The following is a 16,793-nucleotide window of genomic DNA, read 5'->3' on the forward strand; positions in this document are numbered from 1 at the left end:
AGGTATATTGAAAATATCATTAACTAGTGATTAAAAGATAATGTACAAGATTAAATGCAAATCGTAAATGAACAATAAATTTTTATCATACTATTATTAATGAATAGTTCTTAGACATAATGAGTAGTTATTATATCAGGTTTACTTACAAGTTTATAATCTTATTCAATTAAAAATAATTTTTAAGCTTACTATTTATTTTAAGTATTATGCAATTAAAAAAATTACACAAAGAGGAAGACAATGAAGATATTTACAATAATAGAGATTATCTTTCCTTATTTTAGCATTTGATTATTTTTGCTATTGTATTTTTATTAAGCATATTTCAACGCATACATCACTTTTCATTTATTTTTAATATCTCTCTTCAAGTCACTCTTGATGTTTCTTTTTTTTTTTTATCATCTTCCTTCCAAATTCTCCTAGAACTGAGACTAAAAAATCCCACATCCAATTAAGATAAAACCAGGCATGAGATTCTTCTGACTTTCTAAACTTAAGAAGAAATTAAATTTCTGAACTTTATTATAATTTGATGTCTGTATGTCGGTGATTTGTATATCTGTATGTCGTAGGTAAAGATCACCAAGTCACAAAAATTTAATTTTTACTTCTAGAATAAGTTGTACATGGTCTTTTTTTCAAACTGGCTAACTTCGCCATATATTATGGCAGAGCATAGTGTCCTGTAAAAATTAGAATGGAAAATGTTTCTATATAAACATATGGTATCAACTCTATTTTAGAAATAAATGGACATGGTGTCCTTTACCTCTGGAATACATGTGTAAAATTTAACAATTTGTTGAACTGTCAATATATACATATAGAAAAAAAAATTTAGTATGCTAATAATTAAGATGTTCTTCTTATTTTATTTTTAATTTTATTTTGTACAAAATAGCTTTACATGCTTCTTTATTTCATGGTTTGAAAAAGTAAATAAATAAAAAGTATGCATTAGTCAGAAATAAATATTTTCAGACTTTTGTTCTTTTTCAACTGTAAAACTCAATTATCAGAAAGTTATATATCTTCTAATTGTAAGGATTAATAGGGAAGTTTTAGATCCTTCTGTCCTTAAAAAACATTTGGTCAAGAAAGCTAAATGAGACCTTTTAATTTGGAAGTTTCTCACAAATAAGGAAGAAAGAAAGAAAATACAAGGGGTCAGTTCATCCCCGAGGTTTTACCCATTAAGATGTAACAGTGTAAAGTCTGAAATCCTTTATGTCTTCTTTAAATCCTTAATATCAGAACCTCTACCACCATAGATGTCAACAGAAGTCTTAGCTCGTTATAACATGGTAATGAAAAAAACAATTAAGATTATGCTTGATTCTTTTAAGCTTTAATTGCATATAAAAGTTATCGTTGCATAGTTATCAGGTCTCATATGTTTATTTAAATTCTTATGTATAGTGGTGGTCAAAATCATTATAAATCTAGTTTAATTAATTGAATTTAGCTAATTAAAAATAAAATAATGGAACAAAAAATTTACTAAAGATTTTAAAGGCATAAGTGTTTTTAAGAATCGATAAAAATATTCTAATAAGCTATTTAGCAATTCTTAAAATAAATTTAAAAAAAACACCGTTAAAATCTCTTTAGAATTTGTCAAGAGGTTCAACATTTTCAACCCAGTAATCACACTATGTTTTTGTTTCATGTTAAGTTCCTGTTCACTAATGTAACTTTTAACTGTGCATCATCATGTTTTTGGAAACGAATTAGTGGATTTCATTAATTTTTATTTGAAGTTAATGAATTTGTACACTTCATCTGTAGTTCAGAATAGCTTTTTTTTTTTTAAAGTTTTAAAAATTGATGCATGGACTGGCCATGGGTGGCCCACTTAACTCCATACTAAATGCATTATTTTGAGGTCCAGTTATTTCAGATTAAAAAGTTTTTTATTCTATGCTTGTTATATTGATAACAATTTTGTTCTTTTTGATGAATGTTATTCAGAAATGAAAGAAACTTGATTTTTGAGGCTTGATTTTGAATGAATTTTATACACCCATGAATTCAATTTGCAACTGAAAGATAATCTGACAATAACCTTCCTTTTTTTTTTTGGGTCATTCCAATAACTCATATGATGACATTTTCAATACACTACATATTACATTACAAACCTTTCGCTGTTTCTCTTCCACCACATCGTTCCTCTTGTCATCCACTAAATCACGAAACAAAAAATTGCAATCCCCTGGTCTTCAGAACTCTTAACATCTGTTCCTCACCTTAACGTTTAAAGTTTGAAATCTACTACATTAAAGCCATCGCCCAAAATAGAGACTTCTCTGCTTGAATTATTGACAAAATAGTTAAAAAGATGACTAAACGTCTTTATAATTAAAGCTTCTAAATATCAAAACGGATTTCTAAACACAAATTCCAAGCTTTTTTTTCTCTGAAAAACAAAATTGCTTTCTTCCATCTCAAACAAACTATTGATTACAGGGAATGTGCAAAACTTCATGCCAATGTGGACTTTGGTGCATAGGGGCAAACTAAAAAAACACTCAAACATTGTCTCAAAGAGCTTCAACGCCACATCAAGAATTCCAAAACTTTTCCGTCAATAAATATTTTGGGATTGAAAACCATAAATTCAAAATTTTCTCATTTCATATTATTCACAAGTGTATTTCATGTTGTATTGACTTAATTTCTGAGAGAATTTCTACATCATCAAAAGCAAAAAATTTATTGTTAATGATCTTGCCACTGTACCATCTTTTGCGTAGATTAGGAAATCATTAATTTTGTATTTTTTTAACACTTACTGTCAATTTAATATTGTTACTTTGAACTGTGTATTTATTTTTTTAGTGTGACATTCTTTTTAAAATTACATTCTCTCTATTTTACCATATCTGAAATTTATCCCACTGATAAAAATTAATGTGGCATTGAAATAAGATAAATATTCAATAAAAATTTTGCCATTTGTGATTGTGAAACGTTTTATTGATTATTACGTTTATAATAACGTTTATTTTACCTCAATGAATTACTCTCTTAGCTTTGCAAATGACATTTAGTTGAACATATGGCCGAAACGTCATTGCAGGGAACTCTATATTCTGTTCAGCAAGAATTGATAATGGCAATAAACATAAAAGTTTCTGCATATCATCAACATTATATACAATTGCCGGTTCATTGCATAGCCAGTGGTTCTTTTCTTACTCTCCGTTGGTCAAATTAGCAATGCTTCTAATAACTGGCATCAATCATCCAAGAGAAATGCCAAGTGTTCAGTGGCTTTTTTTCCTTTTGCTATTACTTCATACTGAGCAGCAGAGTGTAATGTTTCAAATATTGCAAAACTTAATTTTTGCTTAAATTAATTTTTACTTAAAACTTAATTCCTCAATATAAGTAATACATAATTGTGTGATTTATTTAGATCTAATGAGGAAGACATTCATTCTAAAGATGCAAAACAAGTTGTGGAATCTAAAGATTTGGATAATCAAGAATCATTTATACTCAAAGAAGATACAGGTATAATTAATATTATATTGCTTGATGTCTTAATTGAGTTACCTGCAATGTTTATCTTATGTTTATTTTTAGATTTGAATTTAAAAGTCTCTTAGAGAATAAAATTGTCAAATTCTCATTTATGTAGTCTATTTGACAATGTGCTATGAGAAATTAATCTTATTTTATAATATTATTTTTGACAATTGTTTTCAAATATTTATAATATTATTTTTTCTTTAATTACCTTGATTAAAAAATTCAGCTAGCAAATCATTTTAATTTGCATTTTTGTGTGGGTTATTGTAAAATGCCATTTGAAGACATTCAAGGAAAAAAAAATTTTTTTTTAAATTAGTTGCAAAAGAACTGAAAATATAGCTGTGTAAAACATAAAACACTTCTGAAAGAGAAAATTCTATTTTGTCACATTTAATACCTATGTTAAATACTATAAATGATATTTTTAAAAGGTGATAAGAAACTATTAGTATAACTAAATATCGCCATCTGCAATTTGTTATATCTATTACCATACTCTTGTTTTCATTTTTTAAACTGCACGATTTTAAACTGCACAATTTAGAAACATTTGTTTATCTGTGAAAAGTTTAAAAAAATATAAGTGGTTATTGATTGTTCTAAGTTTGGTTAATGGAACAAATACTTTTAAATTTGCCCGTTGTGCAGCTCTCGTACGACGTAACTAAAATACCTACATACCCAACTGTTGGGGGGGAAATATCTCGTTTGTAAAAGTCGTCTGTTTAGCAATTATTTGTTTAAGTTATCTTAAAGAAAAATAAGTGACAGATAGTTTTCATTATGCAAGACACATTTCCATACTATAAAACTTGCTAATGATGAGACTCAGTGATTTCATTGTGTGTATAGTTTCAAATTGAACATGTTTTTATGTTTCTTACCTTATTTATATTTATATTTCTGTATTAGCTACAGACATTGATGAATACATTACTGCAGAGAGTGTAGATTATGATCCTATAAGTGATGATGAGTTAGATGCTCTTATAGAAGAACCAGATGACACTTTAACACCAAAACCTGATGATGAAAATGAAAAGTCAAGTAAGTTGAATGGAAAAAAAATATTATTATTAATTTATTCTTTGCTAATCAATATCAGATTCTGCTTTTTACAAACATTTAGTTAGTTAGGTGGCTCAGAGAATAGAATGCTCGCCTCCAAATGAGGTGACCTAGGTTCAAAGCTCAGCAATTACTGATCTATACCAATTCTGCTCCCAGCTTCTGCTGATGTAAAAATATTCTGTGTGGTAGATGCATTATGGGTTAGATTTCCCTAGCCATCATGCTAACCATGGTGTGGTTTTGTGGTTTTCCTCACAGTGTAATGCAAATGCTGGTTAGCTTTCCTCAATAATTCCTCTGAGAAGGTTATTTTGTTCCAATTCTCGATCCAGAAGTTCTCTAGTCTTCTAGGTTGGGTTCAAAATTACAATACTTTTCAAAATTACAATACTATGAATAGTCAAATACTTTTTTCTGACAACTTAAAACTAAATAATTTTCCAGGGTATGAGTATGAAAAGTTCTTTTTTAAATCTGAGTTATGTGATCAATTTCAGAGTTTTATGTAACATTAAATCAATTTCCTCATTAAATCGGATCTTACAATAATCTAGTACAACAGTATTTTAGAATGTTTTGAGATTTTAAATAAAACCACGTAACTGTAGACTTCTAAAAATTTATATTTGTGATTACTTTTAAAAATATTTTTGGAATTGAGCAATAAAACTATACATCAAATTTCATGTTTTTAAAATAGGATGTGCATGATAAATTAAGCGAGTTGGTCAAAAGCATGCATGTCCCTCTTTGACTTAATCTGCTTAAATTTTTAATGACTCGCTCCATAAAGCAAATTAATGTAAATTCATTAATTGAATTATCTTCTAAGTCGCTTCTTTATTCAATTTGATAATGAAAGCACTATTCTGTTTTTTAAATATTGTGCACTTTTTCAATATAAATTTTCTAGTTATGCAGATAATTATTAGTCATAAAATATAGCCACCCTTTATTGCCGTTCCGTGTAGCTTCTTCTAATGACTGCTTTAATCACCTATAACAATATGAATGTTTGATGTGGTCATTTAAACTTACTAAGAAATGTATAATGATAAATGGGAAATATATATTTTAATTTTCAACTCAAAAATATTTCTTAAGTATGTTTTTTTTTAATGTTTTTAATAAGTAGTTATGTAATGTGTACTAAAAAGCACTTTGTTAAGGTTTTCCTGTGCAACATTTAATAGATTTTTATTTTAAAATCAGATTTTCATGAGCTACAATATACTCTTTAGGGTTTGAGGGAAATAACTGCTGATTAATAAGCATGTGTGATATTTTAATTCAGTGTATTAAATTTCAGCTGTGAAGTATTTTAGCTCTCCACGATTTTGACGAAAAATATAAACAATTTTTAAAATGTTAAGAGATGTAGTATAAAGAACATTTTGGTTACCAAAACCATAGAACAATGTGAAAAAGGAAAAACTGAAATACATTTATTTATTGCTGAACACTGTGGTTCCATTATTATCTACATATCATTAAAAGTCACTATAATACAAAAAATTATAAGAAAATTGAAACATCAAAAATGTTTTCATACTTTTAACATTTCATGTTTGTATACCGCTTATTTACAACACTAAATACCATTTGTGAAATTTCACCTGGTTTAAAACTTGGTGGGGGTCTATTTATAGAAATTCTGGGCAAATCATCAAGTGCCTCAATCTTCAAAGAGTTTCTGTAAGCTATCTTCTTCTTCTCATTGGCACGACAGCCCAGGATGGGCCTTGGCCTTCTCAACAAGCCTATGCCAAGACATTCTTCCCTTAGCCAAGGTTCTCCAGTTAATTATCCTTAAAATTTGTAGGTCCTTTTCAAGGCAGTCTAAAAATCTTAGGTTTGGTCGTCCTCTTTTGTAAGCTATCTTCAGTCATTTTTATTTTATTTTATAACCGTCGTTGAACAGCCGACCTAATCTTGGTTTACGACTACTAATGTTCAACTCCATAGCCTTGTAATTTAGAACCAATCCAGAAGACAAGGAAACTCCTGGATCAGTACTCCAAAGGTATTGATTTGTTATGGGAACATGGAGGACTTTGCGACTTGACAGATTTAAGGTGCATCAGTCACCATTTACTACACGGGGAGTCTTCAGCCGACGGGAATCGAACCCACGACCTCTTGGACATGGACCCAGCACCCTTCCAACCACGCTATCCCGGCGCATCTTCTATTTTATTTTATAACCGTCGTTGAACAGCCGACCCAATTTTGGGGTTTATGACTATTAATGTTCAACTCCGTAGCCTTGTAATTTTGAACCCAATACAGAAGACAAGGGAACTCCTGGATCAAGTATTGGGAGAAATTTGCCTTTGTGTAGGACTTTTTTGGTGGAACTAACACACATTTGCTTTACGTGGAGAGAAAGACCAAGAGAACCTCCCACAGTTAGCCTGACGGCAAGGGGACTCTTACCCATGATTCGTCTACCATTGAGGATATTTCACGTCAGCACTGTGGTTGGTGCAAGCCGGATGTGGAAGTCGTATTGACCAGCCTTCGCCGGGATCGAACCCCGGTTTACCTCATTGGAAGTCGAACACTCTATCCCCTGAGCTATAGCGGCTCATCTTTAGTCTATTGTGCCGAGCCTCTTTGACAAGAAACTGTAATCCCTGGTAGAATTGCACAAAAATATTACAATCTGGATCATATTCAAGAATCTCGCTGAGCATTCTTCTCTGTTAAACTTCTGCATCTGAGTTCATTCCTTGAATTTCGTCCAATCTGCCAACACAACATCCATTTGTTTATTAAAGAGGATTGTGTTTAAATAAATGGAGAGTTTCTTTATATCCTCTAACCAAAATTGAAAAGTGTTAAAAATATGCAGATGTGCAACNTTACGTTCAACTCCATAGCCTTGTAATTTAGAACCAATCCAGAAGACAAGGAAACTCCTGGATCAGTACCCCAGAGGTATTGATTTGTTATGGGAACATGGAGGACTTTGCGACTTGACAGATTTAAGGTGCATCAGTCACCATTAACTACACGGGGAGTCTTCAGCCGACGTGAATCGAACCCACGACCTCTTGGACATGGGCCCAGCACCCTTCCAACCAGGCTATCCCGGCGCATCTTCTATTTTATTTTATTTTATAACCGTCGTTGAACAGCCGACCCAATTTTGGGCTTTATGAATATTAATGTTCAACTCCGTAGCCTTGTAATTTTGAACCCAATACAGAAGACAAGGGAACTCCTGGATCAAGTATTGGGAGAAATTTGCCTTCGTGTAGGACTTTTTTGGTGGAACTAACACACATTTGCTTTACGTGGAGAGAAAGACCACAAGAACCTCCCACAATTAGCCTGACGGCAAGGGGACTCTAACCCATGATTCGTCTACCACTGAGGATATTTCACGTCAGCACTGTGGTTGGTGCAAGCCGGATGCGGAAGTTGTATTGACCAGCCTTCGCCAGGATCAAACCCCGGTTTACCTCATTGGAGGTCGAACACTCTATCCCCTGAGCTATAGCGGCTCATCTTTAGTCTATTGTGCCGAGCCTCTTTGGCAAGAAACTGTAATCCCTGGTAGAATAGCACAAAAATGTTACAATCTGGATCATATTCGATAATCTCGCTGAGCATTCTTCTCTGTTAAACTTCTGCATCTGAGTCCATTCCTTGAATTTCGTCCAATCTGCCAACACAACATCCATTTGTTTATTAAAGAGGATTGTGTTTAAATAAATGGAGAGTTTCTTTACATCCTCTAACCAAAATTGAAAAGCGTTAAAAATATGCAGATGTGCAACCCAAATATGAAATATGAACAACCTAAAACGTTTAAAATATGCCAATATGTTAACACATCTGTTGGCATAGATTGCAGTTATTTAGTGGTGCACATTTTTTCATTTTTAGTTAATCTCTCTCCAAAAGTCTGAAAATATTATTCGATATCTTTAATATTTCCCTACTGAAAACTCACAACTCTCAGAAAATAAGGTCTTTTGATTTGAAACACCACATATAATAAAACAAAACTTACTTTCAATCCCTAAATATTCTGTTGATAATGGCTTGTAAATGTCTTGCACCCTGTTTTAATTGAGTTGTAAAATATTACATTTGAACATACATTCCCTAAATAAGCATGCCTTTTTTTTTTTGAAAAATTTAGGTTTTTATCCCAATATAATATTTTCTCTATAGTTTTATCATAAAAGCTGTCTGACGTGTTTATTCTTTAAAGTTAATTTTACTTTCAGTGTATTTAAAACTACTTATGTAAATAAAATAAAAAAACTGAATGTAATTATAAAATTTGTTTATCCAAAAGTGATTTCACTCAGAAAAATAATTTTTAATGATTTTAATAATGGACAAAAAAATTTAAGTTATCAGTTGTAAAATAACATCTTAATTGAAGTGAATTTAAATGGGAACATCTCAAGTTTAAAGGAAATTAATCTAGTATTTAATTAGAAATGAAAATATACAATTAATTATTAACATCAGAATATTTAATTTGGGCTATCCTCTATATTTTGAAACTTGAAAATCCAACTTTCTCAAAAGATAAGCTTATTTCAAAGAAAGTGCCATTTTGAGTTTATTTTGTAGCTTAAAATATCACATCCATTAAATAATTTGCCTGTTTCAAGGTCTAATGTTTAACCACTAAAATTGCATCTTGTATATAAAGTCATTCAAGATATTTAACTTTTTTATATCCACTTTATGTAAGTAAATGGTTAATATGAGTGTTGTTCTACCATAGAAATTGTTGATGCACTTGATGTTGATTGGTCTGTTTTGATGAAAGCCTCCGCAGCTAAAACAGGATTCATTCCTGGCCTTTCTAGAAGTAGATTTAAAGCTGCTCACGTACTCTCCAGAATTGGCTTTTCCCAAACATTTGCTGGAGCCGAGCTTACAAAGAAAATAAAGGATTTTTGTGACAAACAATTACATGAAGAAAAAGAACATGAAGGTAAAATATACTAATCATTGACATAAAACATTTTCTTCACCCTCTATTATACAAACTGACTAGCACTTGTGAGTAACTCACTATCATGTAAACAGTGTTTTCACTACAGTGAATCTCGCATATTTTTTTCTTTTCTCGCAATAAAAAATTATGAACGCGAGAAGTTCACGGACTCTATTAATCAATTTCAAAATGCACGAATTTTGGAAAAAATTTCGTCTTTTGCCATTTTGAATAAAATCCGTTTAACTTTTCATCCCCTTGATCTTTCATTATTTTGAACATAGGTCCTTGTTATCTAGCTTCCCTATTTACCAGTATTGTTCTGAACCGGTGCAAGCAGCAGAACACTCCCCCCCCCTCTCCCGAACCACAGAACCCCTTTCAGAACACATTTCTTTGCAACCACGTGTTCACCGTAGGTAAGGTTTCTTCATGCAAGACGTTTACATTTTTTGTGCATAAATGTAAGATGAACAAATACCTTGTTAAGGCGACATCTTCTACTCCATAGCGGACAAATGAAAATGAAACAAATGTCAGTAGAAACGGTCAAAACGAAACAAATACGGATATTTTTCAACCAAATAAATATAATAGCTGTTGAAAAAGTAGATATAGAACATTTTCCATATGATGATGCAGCAAAAATATTCAATTAGAAGATGTTAAAAATGTATTATAATTAAAGAAATCATTTTTTCTCAAGTCTATTCGTGTTTTTTTAATTTTTAGAAATCTCACTTAACTTTTTGAAATCTCACCCTGTTTTTGAGAAAGGGTGAGAAATTCTCTCCCATTTTTTTTTAAAGCATCTAAATTTTTAAATTGCTCTTGTAATTGTATTTAAATTAAAATCAATATTTCTCAGTAACTAAAGAAGAAGAATAAATTTTGAGTTTTATAAAGGGTAGTTGTTATTTCAGGAAAGAAAATAAATGTTTCTATGCTGATTAAATTCCTTAATTAAGCACGGTTAATTCTGGCTCTTGCTTAGTTAAGCAAAGACTAAGGTAACCCAGTGGTATTTCTTCCTTTTTTCTGTTTTTTTTCTCTCTTCACATCAGTCTTAGTTTATGACACCATTTTTGTTACTATGTTATTATGAATACAGATTAGAATTAAAGGTAATCTATTAAAGGCTAAAAGCTGTATAATTAGACAAGCTACTTAACACATGCCAATTAAATTTAAAAAATTAGTCATTAATTGTAAAATAGCGCATAGAATTGGATTACAAAAATTAAAAATCATACAGCAGATGCCATCAATAAAAAATACATAGTTAAATAACATAAGATAAAAAAAAAGTACTAACCCTACATAATACATTTGAAAAAGTGAAGATCTCAAATAAAAAGAGACCTCATTCTCTATAGGTAAGTATTCTTTCTTACATTTTAACATGATACAACTATTTTTCATTATAGTTTTTATCTAATATTACCTGAAAATCAATATTCCATTCTAAAAATACAAGCTACAAGTGTTGATCAAAGTTGGGCTAGGAAGGCCAAAATCCCTCTCAACTCACATAAATTACAAGATTAACTAATGAGTTAAGTTGCTTGCCCTTCATAAATCGTGCTGAATAATTGAATGAATATTGATCTGGCTTGAATTAAAATTTTATGCTAATATCATACGAGTTTAAAAGCTTCTCATGCCAGCACAAACCTGAGAAAGTGATAGAAAAAATTTTTTTTTTCCAACATTGAATTTCCAACACTAGCATGAGACAAATTACACTGTTGACACATTTTGCTTGAAACCGGAATAAAAATTGTGTTGAATAAATATAAAAAATGCATGAAATACACATCTTAAAACTTATTACTCTAAACAAATGAAATTATTTAAATAAATAAAATAGTAATTAAATCTATCCAAATTATTCAAATAAATAAAAAATGCTATAAGAATAAAATTTTAACAAATGTATGGAAGACCTAAACTTAAAAATTAAAACAAATAGCATGTTATTGTTACCATGATTATGTAACAGCAATTATGAAATTCTGCATTCCCACAATCAGTCTTATAAATAATTGTGTTTAATGTGTCAGATACTTTAAAAAAAAAACAATTCCAATTTGTGTCCATTAAACTTTGATCATTGTATCAAGTTTACATAATTGTCATACTGTACAGAATGAATTTTTATTTGATGTATGTGATATGTATGTAGTGTTAAAAATATTATTATTTTTAAGATGGAAATTATATTTAAACACCAGTTATAAAGTATTATTTTGAATTTTATGTATCTCCAAAATCTATTGACTCATATGAACAGTATTGTCCAATACTATGAAGCTCAGTTTTGTTGTGGTCAAGAGCAATCATAGGACTAAAACAATAAAAAAAATCTTTAGTGACTGATAGTAGACGCGTAACTGCAAAAGATTAAAAAATCTTGCTTGAAATAAACTCCTAAAATTTTTTTAACATTTCTTTAAAACATTTAACATTAAAACAAAAGCAAAAAGAAAAACAATTTAAGAGGTTTGCATGATTTCTAGTTTTATTACCTTATAGATTTTGTATGTTAATTGGCAGTTGAGATTACTTTGCTGAGCTATGTGCATACTCTGTAATACATAAGATAAACTAAAATTCTATTTTTTTAACTTTAGAAGGATCTGAAAAAATTCCTGTGGAAAAAAAATTCAAAATGGAACACAGAGTGGCTGCATTTCATGTTTCCATGTCGCAAAACAAGAGAGAACGTATCAATCTGTTCAGCGAAGTTGGTCCTTATAGACGTGCCTTATGTGCTCGCAGAGATTTGCAAATTCGTAAAATGCTGTGCAGGCCTCTCAACAAGGTACAATGGCTTATTTTATTTTTTGCAGCTTAATTAGCTCTTCTATTTTTTATCCCTTTTGTTTATTTTTAAGTATTTAAAAAATAGAAACTTTTTTCTTTTTCACCTTTTAATTGGAGATCTTCAACTCATTTTCGTTAATGCTTGTTTACTTAACTGCACAAGAAACCAGTTTTATGTACAAGGTGTTCTATTAGTACTACCTTTAATATATACATTTTTGGAGTCCTTGTCAAAAATGAATAAAAAATATCTATATTTGCACTCATACATGGCAAAACTTCTAGTTGTACCTTTACTTGTACTTCATTACTTTTTAAATGTATTACTTTTACTTGGTTCTTTCGTTACTTTTTTCTGAACTTCTAAAAAAAATTTCCTCCAAAAAAAAAAATTTTTTTTTTTTTTAAATTTTTGCATGTTTTCTTCCAGACAAATCTTTATTTCTCTTTTTACACCCTACGCTAAAAGTCAAGACCACCAAACATCATCACCTTGTTACAAGGCCTTTTAAAATCAACCATGCAACTGGAAGGAAAGGAATATGAAACCCCTTAAATGGACGGAAAAAATAAAAAGTTTGGTGGGAAACCCGAATATTAAAGTTCGAAGGTCATTGAATGTCCACCAACCCAATATCCAACTGTCTCAAGACTTATCTTTGGGTGTGTTAGGGTAACTACCATTTCATTAGTTGTGAAAATCTCTTTGAAAAACAGTTTCCGAACGTGTAGAATAGATTTAACCCCTATTGTAAATTGGCAAGAAAGAAAAAAGTGCCCTCTAGGGGCGATGCCACCCACAGTGAGAAATCCCTGTAACTACTAAGCGAAAAGGAGATGCCTCTGCTCTCCTGTTAGCTGTCCTGCTTAAACTATTGGGATTATATTTCCCTGATTCCCGCTAATCCATATTTTAAATTTTAGAAATCCAAATCTGTATTCAGATCTGTATGTATATTCAGAGAAAGTACGTTTTTATGTCTGATTTCGTAACCTAAATTTTTGTGTCTTCACTAATTAACTAGCATATTTAACATTAAGACATAAACCATTAAAATTGAGTCCTAAAAATCCAAAGCAAAAAATCTGATCATTAGATTAGATCAAAAACTGTGCCTAAATCATTATATCAAAAATTGTGATGTCTACTTTTTTATTTTGCCAACTGTGAAGAATTAGAAAAAAAAGTAAAAACAATAGCGATTTGCAAAATTTTAATCTCGTCAGTTTGATTCCTCTCATATAGTTCTTTGCAATACAATTTTTAAAAAACTGTAGCATGGAGTACGTTATTTGTACAAAATTGCAAAAAAAGGCTAAAAGTCTGTATCTTTTGTTTCATTTCATTTTGTTTTATTTCATCTGATGATTTATTTCTAATCTTTTATTTCATTCAAATTATTAAATCATTGCAAAATATTGAAAATATTTTGTAATTATTTAATAATTTGAATCTGCGCATAAATGCAAAATTCTTAAAATCAGAATTGTTATAGTTTCTTTGCAAATTTTTGATTATATATTTTACAATCCTTTATTTTGCTTCTTAAAAAATATTAAATATAATATTTCTTAAAGGGCGCTGCTTCGAGATTTGCCACAGACACTGTTTCCCCTAGATACGCCTCTAGAAAGGGGGCAGTGGCAAACAGTTGATGGTCTTATGAATTAGGATCAGTGGTGGTATCACTTTTCGTTTGGTAGGAGCACACGTTTTTTCCCCTTAGAAAATAGTGTTAAGACAAACAATATTTTTTGCAACTATATGTATGTTTTTCTAAATAATTTCAATAATTTATTTCATGTTACTAAACCAAACAGTTTGTGCACAAATTTTAAAATTTTTGGCATTTAAGATTCAAACTATAAAAATTATGCTTCATTTAATTAAAATATAGTATGTATTAAAAAAAAACTAGAGTTTTATTATTATTTCAATTGAGAAAAAAAAAATAATTTCTTTTTCGAATTTTACGATATAAACACTTAATTCATCATATGAATAAATTTTAAAATAAAACTTTTGTGCTCATTTTTTTGACTATGAGTGGATTAAAAATTAAATATCTATATCCCAAATTAAAATATCGCCACTATTTAAAATTATAAAATTACTTTTTTTTAATTCTTAAAATAAACAAAATATAATTTTTAATTTAATGGTTTTCAAGGGGTTACCTGTGTATATGAATACATTATTTTTATTTACTTTTTCTTATTTCTTAAAACAAAAAATACGATATTTATCGAATTTGTTCTACAAATTATTTTATTACTACGAATTTTAATAATAAATAAAAAAAATCTAATAGTTTTAGAATTAATAATTTTATATGCAAACATTGAATTCTGGTTTGGTTTCTGTATATTTTCAATATTCACTATTTTAATGAATTTTGTAACATTTTCAAACATTTTAAAGTTTTATACACTTTAATTTAATTCATTTTAAATTAAAATTATATTTTTTCCTTGCACTTTTTAATGAAATTTAAGGTTACTTTAAATTTATGATTTCCTTTGATTTGCACCAGTAACCATTTACTACACAGGGAGTCTACGGCCAAGTAGATTTGAACTTCGGTTCTCACGAATGTGAGTCCAGTGCCCTGCCAACCAAGCTATCTCTGGCCCGATTTTATTTTTAAAACTGTTAATTTAAAAAAATTAAGAAGTTTATTAATAGAGGGATGCTATTAAATGATTATTTGTGTTATGTTGTCCATTGTATCATGAAATTGCCTTATAGTTTATTATTATTATTATTTTTCATTTCAGTTTGCAAGTGTTCCATCTGTATCATACACACCACAATATACTGTTGTAGATAAAGAACTTTACAAACAAAGTCTTGAGTTTCTCAAAGTAAAGAAAAGTCCTGAACCTTCACCGCCAACAATTGCTTGTTCATGAAGAAGTAACATAATGTTTATTAATCATACATTATACATATATACGCTGTGTAATTAGCATACGCATTCAAATAAACTTTAACCAAAATTTAAAAACTGTATAATTTTTCTTTGTTTTGTGTACTATGTGTAATAAACTTCTGAAATTATTTTAAAAAATGCATCTGTGGTATTTCATAATAAGTGCTTTTAACCCTTAAAGGACCTACCCCATATAAGTGGCATGACACTTTTTCTTACTGTGCCAATCTTATTGATTTTATTTTATCAATCTCACAAAATAATTAGTTTTTAAAGTTGACTGCTTTTGCTCTGGTCAAGTTATTTCTAAAAGTATGCTTTAAATAATGTATACAGAATGCAGTGTTCTCCCTAAGGGTGTTTAGCAAGGTGACCCACTCTGCTTGGTCTTTCATAAAGGTAAATGCGTTCTCCTTGCCTTTCTTGAAAAAAAAATGCTCTTTTTATTTTATTTTAAGAAATGAAATTGCAGTAGCAAAAATCAGGAACTTCTAGCTAGATATAATTAGCAAGATTAGTGCCCTTCAAATCTGAAGGTTCCCTTGTTTGTGAAAAAGCACCCTGTCCTTTTTAATCTTTAGGAAGATCTCTGCAGAATGCATAATTTTAAATATATTGATTTTTTTGAAAAAATTGCTTTACGATAGAATTTTCCCTTTGTTATTACGAATTTCAGACAAAATTTTTTAAATTTTTCTAATTGGTACCAGAAAAAACTCTATATACATGTGATGCCACAATAGGCATTTTATATTTTCTAGCTTTTAAAATTTCTTTAATTTCTTAAACTAATCTTTTTTAATCAATCTTAACTTAATTTTAATTAAATTAAACTTATTGTTTAATTAATTAAACAATTTATAAAACGCAAATATAAAATATTTTATTATTTTCTTAACAATCACTGTAACGGCTAACTTTTTATTTCAATAGAAATGTAAAACTCATTAATTCACTGCCACGACAAAATCAAACATTAAAATCTATTTATAACTTTTTAACTCTTTATTTCTGGTTGGCTTTATTTTTCGGCTACTTTATTTTTCGATAAATCACCAGTCTTGGATCTCTTCCCATGCTCCTAACTCTCTGTTGGGAACAATTCAATCACGTTTTAAATTGGCTTTTGATTAGACTGGTCATGGGGGATTTATCTCCATGGCCTGTCCTTATTAACATTATTATTCAAAATTTATTATTTAACTTAAAAAGTCTTATTATGAATAAAATATAATTTTATATCTTGAGCTCTAGAAATACTAAATAAAAGTATTATTATAATTATGATCCAGTTTTCAACTGTCATTTTTTACTATCCTGTTTTTCGTCACAATCTTCAATTAGTCAATTATACCAGTGTTCCCCAACCTTTTTATCACCGTGGACCTGTCAACTTTTGAGAATTTTAACCCGTCCGGGGGGGGGTGTTGATTGTTTATAATTTAGAT

At 29.6% G+C, this 16,793-nt stretch overlaps 1 protein-coding gene across 4 annotated transcripts in view; it reads left to right on the forward strand.

The window, feature by feature from the left end:
- LOC107456946 (zinc finger CCCH domain-containing protein 13) overlaps window positions 1-15,420 on the forward strand; it is a 51,615-nt gene extending 36,195 nt beyond the window's left edge. For all 4 annotated transcript variants that reach the window (XM_071181125.1, XM_071181126.1, XM_043044809.2 and 1 more), the window contains exons 20-24: window positions 3,428-3,525; window positions 4,459-4,593; window positions 9,371-9,583; window positions 12,220-12,410; window positions 15,191-15,420. In XM_071181125.1, the coding sequence (XP_071037226.1) occupies window positions 3,428-3,525; window positions 4,459-4,593; window positions 9,371-9,583; window positions 12,220-12,410; window positions 15,191-15,325 (772 nt within the window). In that variant the 3' untranslated portion in view covers window positions 15,326-15,420. The remainder of the gene's footprint in view (window positions 1-3,427; window positions 3,526-4,458; window positions 4,594-9,370; window positions 9,584-12,219; window positions 12,411-15,190) is intronic.
- The last annotated feature ends 1,373 nt before the right edge of the window (window positions 15,421-16,793 follow it).

This window comes from Parasteatoda tepidariorum, chromosome 5 (genome assembly GCF_043381705.1).
Source record: "Parasteatoda tepidariorum isolate YZ-2023 chromosome 5, CAS_Ptep_4.0, whole genome shotgun sequence".
NCBI classification, from domain to species: Eukaryota; Metazoa; Arthropoda; class Arachnida; order Araneae; family Theridiidae; genus Parasteatoda; species Parasteatoda tepidariorum.